The sequence below is a fragment of the Rhodamnia argentea genome, chromosome 6, assembly GCF_020921035.1.
Source record: "Rhodamnia argentea isolate NSW1041297 chromosome 6, ASM2092103v1, whole genome shotgun sequence".
Lineage (NCBI taxonomy): Eukaryota > Viridiplantae > Streptophyta > Magnoliopsida > Myrtales > Myrtaceae > Rhodamnia > Rhodamnia argentea.
The window spans coordinates 13,855,007-13,877,604 of NC_063155.1; the positions used below are offsets into that span (position 1 = coordinate 13,855,007).

The following is a 22,598-nucleotide window of genomic DNA, read 5'->3' on the forward strand; positions in this document are numbered from 1 at the left end:
ACTAAACCGTAAGTTTTTCTTTTCTTTTAAAGAGTAAAGAAGAGGAAATTGTCGGAACCTAAACCGGACTGATCTAACCCAAGCAATCGGACCGAGTCTAATTGAACTAGGAAACCGATTATCCCAATTCCTAAAGACACGTACTCTCTTTCTCTCTCAAAATCTCACTAACTAATTAGTACTACGAGAGGAGAGAGTGTACTCACAAACAGGCTCAATCGGTATCTAGCCGGCTTCTTAGAACCATCGCAACCCGACCCGCCCTAAGGGGAAACAAGCAATTCCATTAATGAGCCCCGATCCGTTCGCCCGACGATCCAATCGAAATTTCGAAAGACATCGACGTTTCGAAACGCGATCGAACCTGTCTAGGCCACGGACCAGAAGAGACTTGGGAAGTCGCTTTTCGTCGCCTGCCTGCCTTTTCAGACAACAAGAATAAAGCGCACGTTGTTTTTTTTTTCAAAATTTTTTCAGGAACCCGCGCACGTGCCCATTTCGGTAATTTCATCACGTCCCCCGACGCTCCCCCCCGCATGCAACGCTCCTCCCCATCTCGCAACGAAAAACTATTATTTAATTTTTTTTAATAAAAAATGATTTTCGTAACTCAAAGGCGCGAACTCGCCTCCTCTCCCGCGCCATCCTTTCCCCTACTCTTTTTATTCCCCACCACCACCGCCACGTTCTCTCTCTCTCTCTCTGTCCCTTCCCCCTCTCTCTCTCTCTCTCTCTCTCTCTCTCTCTCCAGCCTCCGCGCCGCCGCAATGCACCGCCGCCTCCACCAGCCCCACGTTCCCTCCTCCGAATCTCCCGCCCCTTCCGAATCCTCCGACGACGCCAAGCGCGGCAAGAAGCGGGGCAGCTACAACTGCGGCCGCTGCGGCCTGCCCAAGAAGGGCCACTCCTGCCACGCCGGCTCCTCCTCCGCCGACTCCGACTCCCCCTCCGCCGCCGTCGCCTCGTCCACTCCTGTCAGCGCCGCCGTCGCCGCCTCCTCGTCCTCGGCATCCGCGTCCGCCCTCGCCCTCGCCCCGCCGTCGCTCTCCTCCTCCGCCCGCCCTCCCCAGCCGCCGCCCCTCCTCCCGCGCCACCCGATCTCCCACCTCCGCCGCGCGCTTTCCTTCGACGACCTCGACGTCCGCCCCGACGAGGGGGAGGACTTCGACGACGTCGAGCCGGATCTCGACGAGCGGGAGCAGGATTTCGTGGACGGGGATGCGGATGCGGGCGGGTTGCCCGCGAGGTGCCTGTGGGAGGTCCTGAGGAGGCTGCCACCGGCGGAGCTGCTCGCGGCGGCCAGAGTGTGCAAGGGGTGGCGGGAGACCTCGAGGAGGGTGTGGAGGGCTGCCGAGGATCTGAAGCTCAGCGTTCCTTCGAGAGCTCAGCTCTGTTTCGTCGGATCGGTGTTGAATAAGTGCCCTGGGCTCGTTAGACTGTCTCTGAGGATGGAAAGGTTAGGCCTCAGTCATGGAATTGGAGTTTGGTGATTCGGATCTAGGTTGTTTGTTCACGATGCGGATAGGATCGGTTGATGTTAATGCATTGATTTTAAGAAAATGGTAGAGACAGGATTCATCTGGACGTTATCCGTAAGGACCGAAGTTAAAACCGCAAGTGAACTGTTTGATCAATGAAATTGAACTTAAAATTAACAAAGAGGAGTGTATGCCGCGACCAGTGGAAATGCTGCTTGATCAGCCTTTATGGACAAACTTTTGTGAATTGGGGAGTTTCAGGATTCGTACATTAACCCTTTAAGGAAAGACTAGAACTTGTGATTCGGTTGTGTGCATCTTGATTGGATCTCAAAATTAATTCCAGTTCGAATCACGTGCTTGAGCTTTAATTAACCATTTCTGGGTTTGTGACACTGATTCGGTTCTTGTTTTATTGGTTGGATTTTGCAGTGATGTAGATGCGACAATGTTAGCTTGCATTGCGTTCTCATGCCCTAACTTGGAGTCTATGGAGATCTCAACATCCTCTACTGCTGTCAACCGGATTACAGGGTAAACTTTCTGTTCCCAATTTGAGGGTTAGGTCTATTATATGGGATTTGTTTGGATTTTGACTATATATGTATCGAGTCATTTCGGGGGTGGAGAACTGTCAGATCCCTGCATTACTGCTTATTAATGGTTGCAAGTGGATATTGCTTTCGAGCATAATGTTCCTTGAGAAGCTATGTGCAAAGTGCTGGCGCATGTAATTTGCAAGCAACATTTCTTCGAAATGGATAGACTATAGCAGAGTCTACTCTGGTTGTAAGGGTTTTGATCACCTGTCTGTGATTTACAAAGTTGTTTGCATCTCCATGATCTTGGAATGCCACTACAAAATGTGATGGCTCTTCCAGTTGTGTGTGCATCATAATTTCGTCCTTGACTAGCAATGAGAACTAGGAGAGGAAAGCTCAGTTTTTTATGCTGCTTTTTGACCCAACTATTTGGGACGTCAACGTGATCAGGTCTTACTTTTGGTTGCTCATGCTTTGTAACATCTCAGTTTCGCAAGTAGATATCCATTTGCTGCTTAAACAGCATCTTGTTTATTTCCAGCAAGGAAGTTACCAGAGTTTGTTTAATGTTAGCAGTTTGATCTCCATCTTCATTGACGACTTATGCAAACTTCTGCAGAGATGAATTGGGTCGTTTTGTTGCTGACAAACGATGCCTAACCTTTCTTAAAATGGAAGGTTGCTCTAACCTTGGGGGTTTGGTTCTCAGCTCATCAAGTCTTTCTACGCTCTGGCTTTCTGATCTTTACTCCCTCTCGAAGATGGTGATTGCATCCCTTTGCTTTTTTATGTTCTAGGATATCTCTTCTGTATCATGCATTTATTCTTCTGTCTTTGATAGATGTAACAAATGTTGCTGACTCATTTTTACATCCCTATAGGTTTTTAACTGCCCCAACTTAAGAGAAATCTCCTTGGAATTTTCTCGCAATGGAAATGATTGTACAGATTTGATTGCCATGGTTGATGGTTTGGGAAGGAGCTGTCCAAGATTACAAAATATTCACATTGCATCGGTTCGGCTTTCCCATGCTGTTGTACTAGCTCTCACAGCTTCAAATTTAAGGTCTGTTCAGTAACTTGGTCATGCGTGTTGCCCATGATAACAGCTTCAAACAGGCATTTTTATCCTTCTTTAAGCTCAAGAGACTAGTAAGCCTATGTTCCACACATCTAGCTGTCTAGCGATCATATAGATCCTAAGGTCACTTTGTAGATACTAAAGACTGAAACTCCATAAGAGCATTGAAGCTAGATACAGCTTTTGTGACCGCAGCTTGTTTTTATCATATTACAGGGGTTTGCGGATGCTCTCACTTGTGCTTGGATCAGAAATCACTGATGCATCTGTTGCTGCTATTGCTTCAAGCTTTTCGGATTTAGAATTGCTTGATCTCAGTGGGTATGTTCTGCTCCGAGGTCTTATTTTGATTTATGAGGTATCACAGCGGTATAGAAAATCCAACTTCATCGTGTCAATTCATGGTTTTTTGGTTTTTGCCAAAGTTCCCATACATGATGTGAAGACATTTGTTTTCAAATAGTGTAACAAATAAGATGGCATTGGCAATTGTCATAGAACTTAAAGCGTGAAGGAATATGATTAATCATCAGTCTCAATAATTGGACTTACTAATCATGAATCTGTTGTTACATGCAGGTCAAGCATTAGTGACAGTGGCATTGGGATGATATGCAATGTTTTTCCTGAAACGTTATCAAGACTCCTACTTGCCCTTTGTCCTAACATCTCTTCAAGTAACTTCCTGGACTGTTCTGTGAATAAATGGCATTTCCTTTCAGTTAGCACTCTAGGTTCATCGCTTGTGATGCTGAACATGGATCTCTTCAAATGATTTCTTGCATTTGATTTTGGTTCACTAACTGTCTATACATTTCAGGTGGAATTCAATTTGCCACAGCTCAGTTGCCTCTTCTAGAACTCATGGACTGTGGAATGACCCTATGTGATGCTAATGACGAAAGCCTCATCTCTGATGAAGCCATCGACCATGGGATGGAGAAAAGGCCCAATGGCAATCTTCACCTTATACACCAGAAGCTTATTATTAAGCATAGCAAATTGAAAAAACTCAGCTTGTGGGGTTGTAGCGGCTTAGATGTGAGACTCTCAGATCCTAAGATATGCATATTGCATTCTGTTACCATGGGTTTCTTGTGGTTCTTAGTTTGTGGATTGAAATGCAGGCCCTGTATTTAAATTGCCCAGAGTTGAACGACCTGAATCTCAATGCCTGTAAAAATCTGCTCCCTGGTATGTTTTAAACAATGTATTGGTCTTGATCGAGTGCTTACCCATAATTAATGGAACATTGATGCATCTTGCATACTTTCCTAATCTGCTTCCTAATCTAACTTTAATTTTCTTTGCATATTCAGATCGATTGCTAATTCAATGCCCCAGTTTAGAGAATGTATATGCATCGGGTTGCCAAGAATTGTTAATAGAGGTTATTCAAAACCAGGTATGGTCCGAATTTAATCAGAATATAGCATTAACATCTATATGTGCTACTTGTCAATATGCTTCTCTAACCTATATGAGCTTTGGATATTGAGGTGCTTTAAAACTTGAATTTGGTGAAAAAACCTACCTCACCGACAATGTTAACCTTGCTGAAACTTGATGTGATATTCTATTGGCGCTAAATTTGATCTGTCATGGTCTGTCACACTTGTTGAGATTGTCTTGAGAATCCTATATGTGAGAAGTTATACCTTGCTCTTTTCCCCCCTTTTCTCTGTCCTTCTCGGAGTAACTTCATGTTTCTTTGCCTATTAAATGATTTGTTCGATCTCAAACACTTGACATTCGTACGGCATGTACTTGTAGGTCAACAACGATTCTTTTCCTGTGGAATGCCATCTGCCCTATAAACGTCTGGCGGATGGTTCCAAGAGAATTAGGGTTCCTCATTTTCTGTGCCAACAGGTGAAGTCTCTCTAGCTACATGTTTTCTAGTAGTTGTAAAAGAAACTGATGCTTTTCCCCAAGTGTTAATTTTGTTTCTTAGAAACAAGCACCTTTTCTGTTTCATGTGAGTAAATGGAAGATGATTTGACAATGGCTAGTCTATGATTATTGATTGGATAACAAGCAAATAGATGGACAACAGCATTAATTTCAGGAGAGAATTTTCGAACAGAAAATATGTCAGTTATATTTGCACTCTATTACTGGTGATGAAAGGGAATAGGGAATCATATCATAACGTCGCCTTACATTTTAACCATCTTTACTCTTTTTTCCATGCAGCAATTTGATGTTGATAAGCAGAGAAGTAGGAGGCGGCTGTGTAATGTGCTTGTAGAATGATTATACATGTGGATAGTTTTGACAATCGACATGGTGACAGCTTCACTTATTTGTTGTCATATTACTGCCGACTACCGAGGCCCTGTAGACCAACAACTTGTGGGTTCCCAACATCATTGCCGGTTGCTGATGCCTCGTGGAATTCTTTTAGGCGTTGCATGGGCCCCCGATCACTATACTAGAAAACACTCTGGAGCTTAGCTTCAGCAGCATAACTCCATTCCAAAATAAAGTTATCACCTCATGTAATTTCTGTGCAAACTGTCTTTGGATCCGGAGTCTCATGCAATGACTACTTTACTGAGAATTTACATTGGAGCATAAACTGTTGCTGCTAATATTCATCTGCTTTAATATCAGGGGTTAAGAGGAACTCTGCAAGACTGAGTTTGGTAGATATACTAGGTTTCAGCCATAAAGTTTGCACTGTGCTAGTTGGGAATACGATGCTCATGGTTATCTTGACTAGGAGGCCAACATGTAATGCCTGATAAACGCATGCTCCTGACTAAGATTATTGATGATTCCAAAACTTTGCTTATGTTGAAGGACCGTGGGTTCCATGATTCCTTTTGAGCTACAAAAAGACAACAATGTCTTTCAAAGAAGTGATATTTCTCTATTTGTTATGACGAGAGAAGACGCAAGAGCCAGGAGTGGAAAATGTCACGACAACCATTATTTTTGCTTCCATGCGTATGTTAGGGTATTTATAGGAATTTGATTGTCCTCTTTCCAGTTTCGAGGAGTGGAAATCATGTGTTAAACTTTTCCAAAAAGTTTCAACTAGAAAGAGTTGCGGCTCTTCGTCCTCTGCCTTTTCTTTTTATTCTTTTTTCCATCTGAGATGAAAGCGAAACTAATGCCTAAACTCAACTCACAATGGTCCTCCAAGAGTTTGCTCTCTCCACTGTCATTTTCTTTTGTTGGTTGAAAGTATAAAGTTAGGTTGTATAAACATGTATACTCATCTATCACTTGGTTGATTGGTCGGTCATTCATGTCCTGCCCCTTTTTCCGGTCTGCCGAAGTTGCTAGAAATTTTCCAAAAAAAAAACAGAAACCCCATGGATCCATTATTATCATTTTTTTTTGTCAGAGTGGATTTCCTAGGGCAGGTCATTATCATTTGTCCTTCTCACTATATCCATTCCCTTTCTTCATCTTCTATGAAAAACTCGAGTCTAGAAGCACCAACCATGGATCCAGTGTACGCAGAGAAGAGAAGCACCACATGAGAGAGAGATTGGAGCAATCACCATATCCACCGTAACACTCCATCCCAATATTGGCATAGCGTAGGTAGAGCGCGAACCAGAGGGACTGTTGAATGGTCCACGAGCTACCGCAAACTCCTTATCCCAGTGTATGCAACAAAATGTACATCCTTTGAACTTGACTGGCCTTTCCGTTATTCTGTGAAGCTTTTCGCCAAAATAACCGCAATAATATGCAAATTGACTTTGGAAAAATTAGGCAGAGCAATTGGAATTGCGATTTTTGAGAAGGATGGGATCTTCAGTTTAATTGCTGTTTGGTGCAACTCCTGGGATGAGACTTCCAGGGAGTCATCCTCGTGAATTTGCTGGTTATGATGTGAATTGCTCAAATTAGACAAGACCAAGAAGATCCGCTCATGGCACAAAGCTAACACCAAATTTTTTGCTTCCATCTAATGATATGCCAACCATATCAATGTAAGTAGTCATGAAAATCAGGACAACATATATATATTATAGCATGTGATGGCGTTCAGAGCTTTTTGTCATACATGTACTATCTTGTTCCTTATCTAGTAGAAATTCTAGCACAAGAATTATTATTTCAGTATGAAGTTCATCCAGAATAAATGATCTCCAAATTTCATTCAACTCAACAAGCAAAATCTCCGCACAACGCCAAACAAGAGAAGGCAACACTAGTTGCCCAAAACTGAAAGTTGAGCCACCTAAACCGACACAGCTCACTTTGACAATGATAGATGGCTCATGTTAAACTATCAAAGTATAAAGACTTGCAAAATGTGGTCAATGGGGAAGGAACATTGTGAGCAAATTGGGAGATAAATAACAGAACCTATTGACAGACTCTTCCGGGCTTTGCTGAATAAAGAGGATTTAACAGAGCTATACAGATTAATAACTTTATGGGCTCACTAATAGCTAGAAGCTTAGAGCATCATCACCAGCCATAGCACTCACAGGCATCCTGGCATCCTGCCATTGAAGAGATCCCATTCTCGAATCCAGTTTCGCTAGCTGGGACTTTACCCATGGTGGATTATACCTGCCTTCAACCCACAAAGCTTCGCCAGTATCCTTATGCTTGAAATCTGGATATTTTGGGTTCTTCTGCCAACACAAATACAATGCTTGAGTAAACTAAATTAGATGGAAAGAATACACTCTGAAGTAGAAAGACAACAACTGGCGCAGTTTGTTTATCCCAAAATGGCATGAAGTCCAAAATCTTCAGATCACACCTCTCTCTACGAGAGTATCTTACTTCGGATAATTCATACACAGGCCGTTGAGAACTAAATCATCAAAAGCAAATAATGGAAGCAAATGATGAGAAAGGCGGAACCATGCAGTAGATTTGAGATGGAATATGCATGCATCATTGGTTCAATAGACAAAAAGAAGCGAAACAAGTAGGGGTGGCAATTTCCGACACGAAGCAATAACACAACTTGAACATGACATGAAGTTAGCAGGCTTGGGCCGGTCAATTTCATGTCAAACCCGTGAGACATGATTAAAAATTGTGTTGTGCTCGTGTCAAGTAGGTCTTCCTGTGTGTGCTTCCAATGCAGAATTGTCACTTGGAGAAGAAGTAGAGGCACAGTAATAAACAGCAAGCTTTTCATTTCTTGTAGCTTTTCTGTTCCAGCTTTTCTTTTCTAGTTTGTAGTAAACCCACAAGCTTTTCTTTTCTTCTTTGATTTTTTTTTTGTATCTTTTTTTTTTCTCTTATAGAAGACCTTGCAGAATTGTCATGGGATTAGCAGGTTTCCATCGTGTCATGACGGGTCAAGAGATTGTGATGCCCCATTGACATGAATGTTTTGTCGGGTCACTTATGTTATATATCCATGTCGACCTGCTAACTGGTTAATTAATTGTGTCAGACAGATCGTGTCGTGTCAATTTCGTGTCAACGTGTCTGTGTGCACAACAATTACATGCAGGCAAAACCAGTTGGTTTCACTTTGTCATTGATTGAAAGAAAATTCAGCCATACAGCTTATTTTCTATCACCTGTGAAGATACAAGCTCATGAACTATAGTGGTCACCCTCACAACCGTGACAAAGCCAGTGAGAGCTACACATTGAAGCAGAGCAGTCACAACTTCACCCTACGCAGTGGATCAACAAGAAAACAAAAGCGTACCTTGTTTTTCCTGTTATCCCACCATTCCAGGGGATTGGCGAAAAAAGCTTGCCAGAGTTCGACAGTGGAACCATTATTATGGACTGTATCACTGCCAAAATTCCTACCTACAACCATTAAGCAACAATTACACTAAACTCATGTAGATAAGTACCATAGCAGTTGACAATTATAGTATCTAGGATTTTGACTTACCTGACGCATGATCGTTAAGGGCGACTGGAGAGAGGTTCCTTTCAATGAAGTTTAGCTGCTGAACGACAACCTGCAGGAACAATTGAGCAATTATTTTCCTGTGAAATCATACGATCTGGAAGACGAAAAGAATCTTCTTGCCAAAGAAAACACCACCTTATAAAAAGTCTGCTGCTTTCCTTCATCACTTTCAACTACATCGGAAACCAGCCGGCCCGACACAAATATCTGGTGACCTTTCTCTAGATGCTGAGAAGCAGTAAGTGCCAACTCATCCCAAAATGTCAAATTTATCCTGGAGGAGGAATCATCGGTAACAAGTGATCTAAATGCCTGCTATAAGTTACAATAATCCCAAGTAAATGAAGTTCCCATAACCAAAGTGAAAAACATTTCCACAGACAACACAGGTTTATCAACAATCGTTCCTTTCCCTTTTATTGCCTGCACTAATCAACAAAATCTGCTTCAAGACAACATCATCCATTCCAAGTCGATGAATAGCAATCCCAATGCATTATCCGGAGAACCGCTAGCGAGCTGACTACCACGGTGAAACTTACTGAGAATGGACCGAATCTAATACCAAAACCAATGAACCTGAAGAAATTTAACCACTCTAGATGAACATAGACCCAAGCAGCATCGCCGACAAAAGTATCCCAGAGCAAGAAAAGGCAAGAAACCAATTTCCACTTAAAAACCCACCACAAGTGTGGAAAACACCCACTCTTTGCCACAAGAGAAAGTGGAGGAGGGGCACAACTCATTACCATGACGTATCGGTGGGGGACTTCCGGACGGCGAGGCGGGTCCAGGCGACGACCTTACCGGAGGGCAAGTTCCTGACCTCGACCGGGGTCGAGACGATCCCGATGAGCTGGACGGCGTTGGTGAGCTCCTTCCTCCACTGAATCTCCTGGGGCCTCGGGTAGGCGGCCGCCTGGAGAGAGCATCTCAACCGGGCGTTGCGGGTCAAGTGTTTGATGCTTGGTGCGAACAAGAAGAGGGTGTTGGGAGAAGACCCAGAAGAGTTCGATGCCGGGAAGACGAAGAGCTTGGCGTTTCCGGTAGATCTCAATCCCTGCTTCAGCGCCATCTCTCTCTGCGGACTCGCGTCTTATCTCCACTCGGGCAGCTCTGCGCGCGCCAGGAAGGTGGAAAGCGATAATCGCCTATCTCTCCGAGAGGGTTTTTAACAGCCATTATTTTATGTCCCCTCCTTGAATGGCCAAATTCCCTAAAAACTCCCAACTTTATGTTCGTTCTCAATTCTATCTTAATTTAGACTACCAAAAAAAAAAAAAAAAATTCTATCTTAATTTTTTTTATTTTAGAAAAAAATCGCAAACCTTAAATCCAGTCCTAAATTTAGGGCGCATTTTTTTATCTTGAAAAAACTCAAAACTTTAGGTCCACTTGTCAAATCTACGCAAATTCGATTTTTTCCTGTTCAAGAGAAAAATCATCAATTTTTACTCTAATATCAAATTTGCCTCCATTAGTCCTTTGTCCATAAATCAAAGTTGGTCGTCCCTAATTTCATATCCTATAACGATTTTGTTTTGGAGAATTCCAATAAATTTTATTGGAGTGTATATATTATCCATGTGAAAATGCCACGTCGATTGGTACCTATAGCTCCATTACTTTGTTGATGTGCATTTTTTTTTTTATTGATGTTAAGATGCCACCTCAAGTTGGGACTAGACCACTGGTAGATTTGAGAATACATTAAACGTTCGTGATTTTTTATAGACAAAACATATTTGGAACAGTTTTGGGACTGGACCTAAATTTTGGAATTTTTTTCGAGACAAAAAAAAAAGGTTTAGGATAGTTTGGGACTGTACCTAAAGTTGAAGGTTTTTCTGAGACCAAAAAAAAAAAAAAATAGTTTGATGTAAAATTGGAATTGGACCTAAATTTGAGGCTTTGTTTTTTTAAGGAAATTTGGCCATTATCAAATGAATATTTGCTCTAACTTTTTAGCATTTAATTTTTTTTTTAAATTGTAAGTACAAGGGTTCCGGGCTGCTACATGACATATAGATTGAGTCATAATAGTTTCACACCATCCATGATCCATGGTCCAAGGTTGGCGAACCTGTCATTACAGTTTTATCACCAAGATGACAACATCGTCTCTTCAACATCGTCTCTTCACACGAGGAGATGCGGCACGTGCCGGTCTGAAGTTGGCACGCCACGAACTCACGACCTCGTGCAAAACAGGCTACCCCTGTACCGCTAGCTTGAGAGCCGTCTTCAAATTCGACACGAGCCCATAACTGAATCAAATTTCTGAATTGATACAATAGAGCATTTTAGTCCAGGCTACTTTATGAGCCAAGTTGATATAATTCCCGGAGTCTGAAGGGATTATTAACATATCCAATAAACATCAATCGGATTAAAAAATATTGGCACTCTAAGTGTCATGTTACCTTTTTTTTTTTTTAATGTCAATTCAATCGTAAACCTTGTACATTATATTCAATTTAGTACATTCGGTCATCTTTGACTTGCCGGCCCTGATGTGGATCCTTCCGGCGCCGACATGGACCCGGTCGATCTTGACGGGACAATTTTTAATAATAATTTATTATATTATTATATTTTTATTTGTTTATTCTTTTTTCTCTCTTTTTTTTTTTATTGTTTATCTTCTTCTTCCTAGGTCTTCCTTGCTAGCGACCGACTCATTTTCTTCCTCATTCATTGTTAGCGACCGGCTAGAGGTGAGGTCCTCTCTAGCCACTAGCACCGTCGTCGCCGGGCGAGCACGGCCTCGCCCATGTCACATCCCGACGGCGAGGGATCCTACCACTAGATGGCGCCCAGTTGGGCGATGGCGAGGTCGGACCACGCCTAGCATGCCATCACTGGGTGAGACGTCATGGCTAGGTGAGCTCGTCCTCGCCTAGATCCGGCGAGCCAGAGCTTGCCAAGCGATAGTGGCACCGGCCTAGCCTAGCGGCGACGCCGGTGGCCGACGAGGACCTTGCCTCCAGCCAATCACGAGGAAGGAAGAAGAAGAAGAGTTGGTCGCTAATGAGGAAGAACTAGGAAGAAGAAGATAAACAATAAAAAGAAAAGGCAAGAAAAAGAAAAAATAATTGAAAAGATAATAAAATATCATTAAAAATTACCCTGTCGGTATCGATTGGGTCCACGTCAAGATCGGTCCGGTCCACATCGGCGCCGGCCTACCAAAGATGGACGGATGGATTGAATTGGTGAAAATGCAAAAGGTTTATAACTGAATTGACACAAATAAAAAAGGTTTAGGACTAAATTGACACAAATACAAAAGATTTAGACTAAATTGATAAAATTAAAAAATTTATGATTAAATTGACAAAAATGCAGCAGGTTTAGGACTTTTTTGACAAAATTTTCCCTCTCGAGGCTGGGCCTTAGATCGCGGCGCCCTTGCTTGAGTCCTCGGCACTTAAACTCGGAAGATAAATTTGTACGAAGTCCACAGATGTGGGGGTGGAGGGAGACTTCAAGTGCTGCTACTTGACAGCACCGAACCTATCCCATGTTTTGATTTTATTCCTTCTTTACCTGATGTAATAAACCCTATCCGAGTTTTAATTCTATACCTTCTTTGACTGATGTAATAAAACCCTATCCCATGTTTTAATTCTTTTCCTTCTTTAACAAATGCAGTGAACCATATCCCATGTTTTAATTACATTCCTCCTTTTAGCTGATGTAATAAACCTATCTTAAATGGACAATTAATAACGTTCCTTCCGTTGATTTTCTTGCTCTCCCAGAAGAGAACATATTCTTTTTCGTTTACGGGCATAATTCTTTTTTTACTTCTATGCAAATCGAAACACAAAGGTATAAACGTAATGTATTGTCAAATTATTGATAAATAAAGTGAGTTCAAGGGAAATGATATACTTAGCGTTCGCATTGCAAATCGCAAGAGAACATTAGCGGATTCAATATTATTATAATTGCACGGAACTGGATGTTTAGATAAACGAATCTATATAAATGTTACTCCATAGCTTACATAAACTACGAAGAGATGATGGGTTGGTCATTACTCGAGAAATTTACTTACGAGATTACCTTAATTATTATTAATTATTGAACAGCACAATGTGTTCATGACGAAGTTCTTCATTATAAAATCATCATAACAGGTGAAGATGAACCATGTTTACCTAAGTCGCTTTTTAGTAGTTTCTCGACTTCTCTTTTTCTCTCTGTCAGCCTCCCTTTTTGCTTCTCCTTATAACAAAAACGCCTTTTGTCTCCTCATGGGCAACCAGCATGCAACTATTGAAGTATTCATTAGAATTTGACGCATCACTTTTATTTACTTTAATCTCAATGGCAACAAATTTCGATTTTTCTTGCTTTGTTCCTCGTCATAACTCCGGCAACCACAAATAGAAATCCACGTAATATATGAGCTTTTGAAGGCTTAACTAATTCCGCGAACGAGGGACAATCGCTGCGCTCTCAATCATAAATATTTTACCTTTCCCGTTTCACCGATAGAATTTATTATCAAACAGTTCTCGTCACGTCGCGGGTATGCCGGTTATTAAGCCGATCTTGTTAACACAAGGAAGACGGTGTTCGATAATCTTGTCCGAGAAGGAAAGATTTTCAGTTTCAACTTCCCGGCAATGCACAACACAAGGAAGACGATGTTTTAAAACGACTTAGTTTTATTATTTATATATCCATCAAGAGCCATCAAGAGCAGTCAGATTTCATTTTAATGCACCGCAAAACAAGACAAATATTCAACTAGTGTTCCAGAAAAAAAAAAAAAGTTGATACGATACGCGTGCGGGTGTGGCACGAGAGAGAAGGCTGCTCGGTTGGTTTTCCTCTTCAAACTCCTCTTATAAAATCAAACTCACTCCATCGCCGGCCAACCTACTCTCATTCCATTTCTCATTCGCACACTTCCCTCCATCGCCGACCAACCTCCGTTTCTCTCGCTCCAGAAACGGGTACGAGTCCTCCTCCTTCTCCTTCTTCTTCTTGCTGACGATTGGAATCTTTCTTGAAGCCCAGAGAATTCGATCCCCTGAAAGCCTTTGTAAGCTTCTGGAGATGCGTAATCCATGTGTTGCTGAGAATTAGATTTTCAACTTTCTCATTTCGTGTTCTGCCGCTCTGTTTGTTTTCCATCGTTTTAGCTTCGTTCCATGACCAGACCTCTAGAGTATGCACTTTAGTGCTTGTGGCTGGCAATTCGCTCGATGCTCTGTTTACAACTGCGATCATTCCATGGACTGAAAGCTTTGGATCTTCATTTGTTCTGTGTTTTGATTGTTCTTTCTTCAATCCGTGCCATTTCAGCGGTACCCTTTTTTTTTTCCCCTAGCAGTAGTGAATTTTTTTTTAATCGCTTTGTTTTTGTTTGTGACACAGTATTTTGAGACATTCCCTCTTCGGTCAAGAATGGCAAACTATACGCATCAACGTCAGTCACCCACTGTACGCACCGCCACTCCTAATGCAGCCGCCCGCGAATTCAACCGTCCGGCAATTGATCTCAATCGTCCGGCTCAGGATGATCGGATGGACAATCAGGGTCCGAATTCTTATTTTTCCGATTGCAAGAGCAATGTCCCTGTCGGTCAATCTGGCACTCCTCCGATCCTGTTCACCGGTGGCGGGTTGTTGGAGCACAACGAGGGAGACAAGGTCCACCACCTCATCAAGGAGAGATTCGTGTCAAGTCTAGCTGCGGTTGGGGTGCAAGTTACCTTCGTGGCCGTCCACAAGAATTGTTACTCTGGTGTCTCGGCAAAAGGACGGGTCGAAGCGTTTCAGGTTTACTCACGGGCTGTGCGGATGAAAGGCGGCGCCAACACCGCTAACATGAAGTACGCATGGTACGCAACTTCAAAGGAAGAGATATCCAAGATCTTGTCCTATGGCTTTGGCTACAGTGGGAAGCCAGAGAACAATGACTTGCATGGTCGTGGAGTTTATTTTACTCCTTATGGTTATCCTCTTGAAAGGTACTAGAATTCCTTGTCTTTTCTCTTTTATTGCGTGGATAATTGAGAGGTGCTCTTTTGGAAATGGTAAAATACGAAGATATGTCAATTTAGCGCGCTAGTATATTTCCCTTTCAAGCTATGATCGATTAGGTCTAATACAACTAGTATATTTTGCGACCATATTATTTCTTGACTCATGTTAAGTTTAATGTGCATATGATGATGTAGGCCTTAGGTTCGTGGGAAAAGTACACTAGAAGTGCCATAACTTTTGTACGGCGTTCACTTGAGTGCCGTAACTTTCAAAACGTTCACTTAAGTGCCATAACTTTTAAAAATCATTCACTTGAGTGTCATGTTGACGTGACAATCGGAAAAGCTGACGTGGCAGTTGGAAAAATTACTGTAGATGCCGAGAAAGTTACTGTAGCACGTTGGAAAAGTTCTTGTAGACGTCGGAAAGTTGACGTGGCATGCCAGAAAGTTGACGTGGCACGCCGGAAAAGTTCTTGTAGCACTCAAGTGAACGATTTTGCTCTGACATAACACTCAAGTGAACGATTTTTGAAAGTTATGGCACTTAAGTGAACGTTTTGAAAGTTATGACACTCAAGCGAATGTCGTACACAAGTTATGGCACTTCTAGTGTACTTTTCCCTAGGTTCTTTGTAGTGCTTTGGCAATGTTAGGTCGTCTCTTATTAATTGCATAAATAATCGAGACATATTGTTTGGAGAGTGATATGATGATGAAGATATGTCGATTTAGCTTGTTAGTGTGTTTCCAACATATTCGGACGAGTCAAGAAACAACATTCGTGTTAAACATGCACTACATATCTCCCTCTTGGCGCTCTCCCCAAGTGATGGTCTCCCTATTGGAAAGTGGGAAAATACAAAGATATGTTAATTTAGCTTGCTAGTGTATTTCGCGAGCATTGGCAACGTTATATTGTTCCTTATTAATTGCATGAATAATTGAGATACTGTTTGGAAAGTGGTACGATGATGAAGATATGTTGATTTAACTTGTTAGCGTATTTCCCTATTAAGCTGTGATGAGTTAAATCTATAGAACGAGTATGTTTCACAAGCATTGTTTCTTGACTCATGTTAATATGTTTTGCATGTGATGATATTGCCTTAGATAGTTTCTTTGTAATGCTTCGGTAGTGTTAAATCCGCTCCTATCGATGAAGATGGCTTAAGGCATTTGTTGCTTTGCCGGGTCTTACTGGGGAAAACGGAGCTTGTCGGTCCTGGCTCAGAACAGTCTCATCCTAGTTCGGAGCAATACGACTCAGGAATTGACAATTTATCATCTGCTAGGAGATACATTATTTGGAGCACCCACTTGAACACTCATGTGTTGCCGGAGTACATTGTCAGCTTTAGAGCCCCTTGTTGCTTGAGAGGTAAAAAAAAAAAAGAAAAAATTCTTTCTCATCGACCATGTTTATATGTTTGACTTTGTTTGTTCTATCAATCTATTTTATGATTTGTGAGATAAACATGAAATAGGGTTCTTGACAACTCCGGAGAAGTCACTGAAATCGACTGTCCCTTGGATACCATTTCCGATAATGATTTCGGAACTCTCGAAGATCTTACCTTCATCTGATGTCAATTCGATCTCCAAATTTCATAAGGACTACGAAGTAAGTGCCACATCAACATTATCATCACTTTGTACTTGGCTTTCAAGCTTTATTTTATTCTTACCTCTAATTTTGAAATTAGCTTGACACTTCATCATCATTTTCCAGGATATGAAGATTCCAAGGCATGAGCTAATACAGAAATTCAGGCAAATAGCAGGGGATGGGTTGCTAAGTGGAATCTTCAAAAATTTCAAAAATAAGGTGTGGATTATGATCCCTTTGATAAACGATAGATTATGCGTTTGATGTCCAGGGAGAGAGCTTAGGTTGCATCATCTCTCTCTCTCTCTCTCTCTCTGGGTTGCATGTCATTGATTGAGTATCATTCAATATAGAACAAAACATCTGTTTAGCATAGGATACTCACAATACACAACATATGTGAGTATAATTTATTCCATTTTACAGCAATTCGGGGCATGAAGCGGCTGATTATAGGAGTATGGATGGACTATATGAATGGGATGTGAGGCATGTCAATAAGGCCGGTTTTCATTTTGATGAGTTCCGTGCACGCAGCAACATGAGGAAATGGTACACAAGGCATGGATGAGGAGGTCCACACAGAATCGTAGATGGGAAAAAGACTCATTTGGAATTTGTATAATTTGGCTTGTCTTTTGGAAATTTGTTTGCTTATGGTCCTCAACTGTACTTTTTCCTTAGTTCCCATGTCACATGAGTGTTTGTTTGGGGATTGGGAAATCCTAGTGAAAGCAAAAGTTTCCTTTGTTCGACATGTTATGGGAATATTTATTGTGTGATCCGGGCTAAAGTACACTAGAAGTGCCAAAACTTGTGTACGGTGCTCATTTTAGTGCCAAAACTTTGAAAATGATTACTTAAGTGTCAACTTCTTTTAAAAACGATCACTTCGGTGCCAACTCCAATTTTAGGCGACATGGCTTGCCGGAAATTCGACACGTGCTATTTTTTTTTATTAATATTTAAGCTGACGTGGCTCGATGGAGTTGACACCGAAGTGATCATTTTTTTTAAAAAATGGCATTTAAATGATAGTTTTAAAAAAAAATTGGCACGTAAGTGATCGTTTTGAAAGTTTTGGCCTTGAAGTGATCGTTTTTCAAAAAATTTGGTAGTTAAGTGATCGTTTTGAAAGTTTTGATACTAAAGTGGGCGCCGTGCACAAGTTTTGGCACTTGTAGTGTACTTAAGTCGTGTGATCTGTGTAATTACCTGGGATAGAAAAAACATTTTTATCTAATAACATGTCACAACACAACCAAACGTTGATAAAAATGGTTGAATAGTGCTTTAGCTAGGAATTTTAGGAGAAGCTTTATCTCTACCCTCCTCTTTTATTTTTCTTATTTAAATTAGAGAATTGATTATATAACAATCTTTGGGTGTTATGCTGCTAGTCTATTTCAGGCTGTAAAAAATAAATAACAGTTAATTAAAATTGTTGTAGGGTCTACTCTTTTAAGATTTTGTAACTCACAACCAATTGTTATTATCACAGTCAACCAAAGACTGTTATGCTAGCAAAGTCCTTTAAATATGCTTCTTTGTTCACTATGGTCCATGATATGTCTACTTTATGGGAGAGTAGCTTAGAGGTACCATGTGAGCGCGTTTATAAATGGTAGTCGACCTTATCAAAATGGTGGTGCTTACTTTGCCTTTATAGATGCAAAACTGCATCTAGAAGTTACTCGGGGTAATTTGCAGTTATTTTAGTGTGTAAAGTACATATGTGTTATTGCTTGGCTTTTTGTTTAAATGGTCTAGATAAACTTGTAAATTTGTTATACAAAGGTTCTAGTAGGGCTTATGAGCCCTCAAGTGCAATTAGACACGTTGAACAGATGAGTCGGGTCGGGTCATAAATAATTCGACACAAATAGACCCATTTAGTCCGTTTATGATCTATACCCGACCCGACCCATTCACAATCCATGCACATACTTGATTTGACCCATAGTCCTAAATCACTTTCATTTTTAATCCAATCTAGGAAACTCAACAACCAAACTAAGGTGAGAGTACGGAGCAAGTGAGCATGAGATAAGTGAGGGCAAAAGAGAATGAAGAGAGAGTCGTAGGGATGGATTTGATCTAAGTAAGTTGTAACTCCATTTAAGATCCTTTTAACACTTATATAATGTTTGAACCGATTTGTGACCTATTTATTGAATAAAACCAACCCATATAACAGTTCAACTCATCTATGGGGGGGTTAATAGATGGGTTTAAGATCCATTTGGACATGTCTAAATTTAATATTTTGTTACAAAAAATAAGGTTAAAAATGTCCACGTTAGCAATGGTCACACCACGTAGGACAGATGGCGTCCACGTCGGTAATTTCCGATCAAAATTAACCAGATAGATTTAATTGACACAAATGCAGAAGGCTTAGGACTTTTTGGACACTTTTCCCTATGTAAACCTTACTTTATAGCCACATAAATTATGAAGAGATGATAGACCTGTCATTATAGTAGAAATTTGTTTATGAAATTATTTTCATTATTATTTAATTATTGAACAGCTCAATTTATTCATAACGAAGTTCTTCATTAGAAAATTATCATACTAGTTGAAGATGAACCATAATACCTAGGTCCACTTCCAAAATTTCAGGTGGCGTATTGGGGATGGAATCTCTGTCTCCTTTTGGTTCGACTTTTGGCATGAAAAAGGACCATTATATCAAATCTTCTCAAACAGGGAGATCTATGAATCTGGCATTCCTAGGAATGCATCGGTTAAGGACTTCCTCTCTCAAGCCTGGCAAGACTGCGGAATGCTACACACGTTTAACTCATGGCATAATGCAGTCCCATTACTTGATCCGACTAAGCCTGATCGGTGCTTGTGGCGGGGCCACTCTTGAGGCAGATTTTCGGTGGCCTTTGCTTGGGAGTTGATCAGAAGAAAAGGCCGGATGGTACATTGGCACACCTTTGTCTGGGACCGACACATAGCACCGAGACATGCGTTTCTACTGTGGCTCTCTACGCTTAACCATCTACCGACTCAGACTCTGCTGCTACATTATCACAGAATTGCTGCTGGATTATGTGCCTTTTGTCATGATAGACCCGACTCTGTCGACCATCTATTCTTCGGGTGCCCTATCACGGGATCACTTGCATTATCTTGGGCCTCCAAATGTAATCTTTCTTGGCAAAATTGCTTGTGGCAGGAGACAATTCGGTGGGCTATGCGGAACATTGGAGGCACTTCGTTTGTTCACCGAATGGCCGGGTTTTCTCTTGGGGCCCTTTGCCATATTATCCGGACAGAGAGAAATCATATTTGTTTCAGGAATAAGCCATTGTTCGTGCCGGCCATCCTTAAGCACTTGACAAAGGTCGTCAAAGACAAATGACTTACCTTTGCTCTGGTTGAAGACATTTCCCGGAATAGACGAATACAGAGGAATTGGGATATCTCGCCCACGATTTTTGAAGACTCTACCTTGCCCTAACTGTTGTTCCTTCGGTTTTATTGCTGTTTGATGCAAGCTTAGCCGACCGGGTTCCTTTATTGGGTTGGCGTCTTTTACATTCTGCCCGCTCGGATTTAGCGACACTTTGGTCGTTGTTTTGGCCTTTTAGCCTAAGTATGCTTGCTGTTTTTGTATGTTGTTCAGCCGGTACACCTTTGCACCCGCTATGACACTTCCTTGTGTTATTTGGGGTACGAGGTTTTTGTGTGCGGCATTCTCTTTGTAATTAGCGCTGTGGGAAGTTATATACATATTTACCTTTACAAAAAAAAAAAAACCATAATACCTAGGTCGCTTGTTTATGAACAAACTTTTTAGTAATTTCTCAACTTCTGTTTTTCTCTCTCAACCACCCATTTCACTTCTCCTTGTAACGACATGTCTATTGTTTCCTCATAGGCAATGAGTATGCAATCATTGAGGGAAAAGTATACTAAAAGTGCCATAACTTTTGTACGGCGTTCACTTGAGTGCCATAACTTTCAAAACATTCATTTAAGTGTCATAACTTTCAAAAATTGTTCACTTGAGTGCCATGCTGACGTGAATGCTGGAAAAGCTGATGTAGACGCGAGAAAGCCGACGTGGTACGCCGGAAAAGTTGATGTAGCACTCAAGTGAACGATTTTGCTCCGACGTGGCACTCAAGTGAACGATTTTTGAAAATTATGGCACCTAAGTGAACGTTTTGAAAGTTATGGCACTTAAGTGAACGCCGTACACATGTTATGGCACTCATGGTGTATTTATCCCCAACCACTGAAGTGTATTCATTAGAATTTGACACATCAATTTTGTTTACTTTAAGCTAAATGGCAATCTTGGCCTCTCCGTCGTGAAAAAAAGAAAATGTACGATTTTCAATTTTTCTCGCTTTGTTCCTCGTCATAACTCCGGCAACCACCAATAGAATGTTTATTTGTGACATAATATATGAGCTTTTGAAGGCTTTAACTAATTCCGCGAACAAGGGACAAGTTGCGATCTCGATCATAAATATTTTACGTTTCCGTTTCATCAATAGATTCTATTATCAAACAGTTCTCGTCACGTGGCGATGCATAAATATATTACCTTTCATGTTTCGCTAATGGATTGTCTACCCATTATTAAATTGATCATCTTAATTAGTGCTTTTATGGTATTCGTTAATCTTAAATGATTAAAGAAGATTTTCAGTTTCAACTTCCCGGCCATGCATAACACAAGGAAGACGATGTTTTAAAATGACATCTTTTTTTTGTTTAAATATTCAACAAATGTACTCAGATTTCCTTTTAATATCCCCCAAAAATAGAAGACAAACATTCAACAAGTGTTCGACAGCACTTGTAACCAACGAGAGAGAAGGCTGTACCGTTGGTTTTCTTCTTCAAAATCCTCCTCCTATAAAACTCAAACTCGCCACTTCCTGTTATTTATTCAAGCAAATAAAACTTTAATACGAGCCCTCCTCCTTCTTCTTCTTGTTGAAGCCCAAGGGATTCGATCTCCTGAAAGCCGCTATAAGATTCTGGAGATGCGTACCCGTGCGTGGCTGAGGATTAGATTTTTAACTTTCTCATTTCGTGCTCACCGCTCTGTTTGATTGGCAATTCGCGAGGCTCTGTATTGCGACTACGATCCGTCCATGGACTAAAAGCTTTGGATCTTCATTGTTCCTTGTCTCGATTGTCCTTCACCACTGTACACACAGCCACTCCTGATGCAGTCGCACGGGAAGTCAACCATCCAGCGATTGATCTCAATCGTCCAGCTCCGGATGATCCAATGAACGATCAGGATCCGAATTCTTCCATCTCCGATTGCGAGAGTGTTGTCTCTGCCGATCAATCTGTCACTCCTCCATTGCTGGTCATCGGCGGTGTGTTGATGGAACTCAGCGAGGGAGACTATGTCCACCACCTTATCAAGGAGCACTCGGTCTCGAGGCTAGCTATGCTTGGGGTGCAAGTTACCTTGGTTACAATCCAAGGAAATTGCTACTTTGATGTCTCGGCAAAAGCACGGGCTGAAGCGTTTCAAGTTTACTCACAGGCAGTGTAGGAGAAAGGCGGCGATAATGTTGAGAAAACCTTCCTTATGAGTGTTTTGATTCTGACAAAACTATCCTTATTTAGAAAGATTCTATTTAATGCCTATGGATATTTTATGGCGGGGTGAACATGTGAATGAAAGCTTATATTGTTCCAAACCCGACGTTCGGACTCATGTATTTGCTTCTAAAATAGTCAAAGTCTTTTATTCGGATAGAAGAAGAGGTTGCCTCCGAAAACTTAATCTTGAGAAGACTTATGTGATACATCAGCAAGGACTTTACTAGAGCTTAGAGTTACTATTCCAGTCTATTCAGATTCGGAGAGTCTTTACTTTTGAATACCGCTTCGAATAATGTTCGGATTCTGCAATATATTTTAGACAGATTCTAAAGACTCACGTTTGGCGTGTTTCCGATAATGACGGTATTATTTATGGAAGTATGTAAGCTTTGATTGACAAGGTCATTTTCCAATCGGAT

The 22,598-nt window shown here is 41.2% G+C and overlaps 3 protein-coding genes across 4 annotated transcripts; 2 read left to right on the forward strand and 1 right to left on the reverse strand.

Moving 5' to 3' along the window:
- Nucleotides 1-679: 679 nt before the first annotated feature.
- On the forward strand, nucleotides 680-5,853 carry LOC115754367 (F-box/LRR-repeat protein 17). Its single transcript, XM_030693364.1, has 11 exons — nucleotides 680-1,456; nucleotides 1,911-2,012; nucleotides 2,640-2,784; nucleotides 2,902-3,086; nucleotides 3,318-3,422; nucleotides 3,681-3,778; nucleotides 3,922-4,142; nucleotides 4,229-4,295; nucleotides 4,421-4,506; nucleotides 4,875-4,973; nucleotides 5,298-5,853. Exons 1-11 carry the CDS (start codon nucleotides 768-770, stop codon nucleotides 5,355-5,357), a joined length of 1,857 nt encoding a protein of 618 aa, XP_030549224.1. The 5' UTR covers nucleotides 680-767; the 3' UTR covers nucleotides 5,358-5,853.
- Nucleotides 5,854-7,192: 1,339 nt separating this feature from the next.
- On the reverse strand, nucleotides 7,193-16,894 carry LOC115754363 (protein OSB2, chloroplastic-like). Of its 2 annotated transcripts, XM_048281070.1 has the most exons (6): nucleotides 16,878-16,894; nucleotides 9,720-10,073; nucleotides 9,103-9,241; nucleotides 8,947-9,016; nucleotides 8,752-8,858; nucleotides 7,193-7,708 (listed from the first exon to the last, which is right to left on the reverse strand). In XM_048281070.1, the coding sequence occupies exons 2-6, from the start codon at nucleotides 10,043-10,045 to the stop codon at nucleotides 7,520-7,522; spliced, it is 831 nt and encodes a 276-aa protein (XP_048137027.1). In that variant the 5' UTR covers nucleotides 10,046-10,073; nucleotides 16,878-16,894; the 3' UTR covers nucleotides 7,193-7,519. The 2 variants fall into 2 exon arrangements, with proteins under 2 accessions (XP_048137027.1, XP_030549219.1); XM_030693359.2 differs by lacking the exon at nucleotides 16,878-16,894 and having other exon boundaries at nucleotides 9,720-10,113.
- Nucleotides 14,395-22,126, forward strand: LOC125315491 (probable inactive poly [ADP-ribose] polymerase SRO5). Its single transcript, XM_048280650.1, has 6 exons — nucleotides 14,395-14,960; nucleotides 16,115-16,356; nucleotides 16,463-16,599; nucleotides 16,708-16,803; nucleotides 20,225-20,321; nucleotides 21,777-22,126. Exons 1-6 carry the CDS (start codon nucleotides 14,395-14,397, stop codon nucleotides 22,124-22,126), a joined length of 1,488 nt encoding a protein of 495 aa, XP_048136607.1.
- Nucleotides 22,127-22,598: the final 472 nt, after the last annotated feature.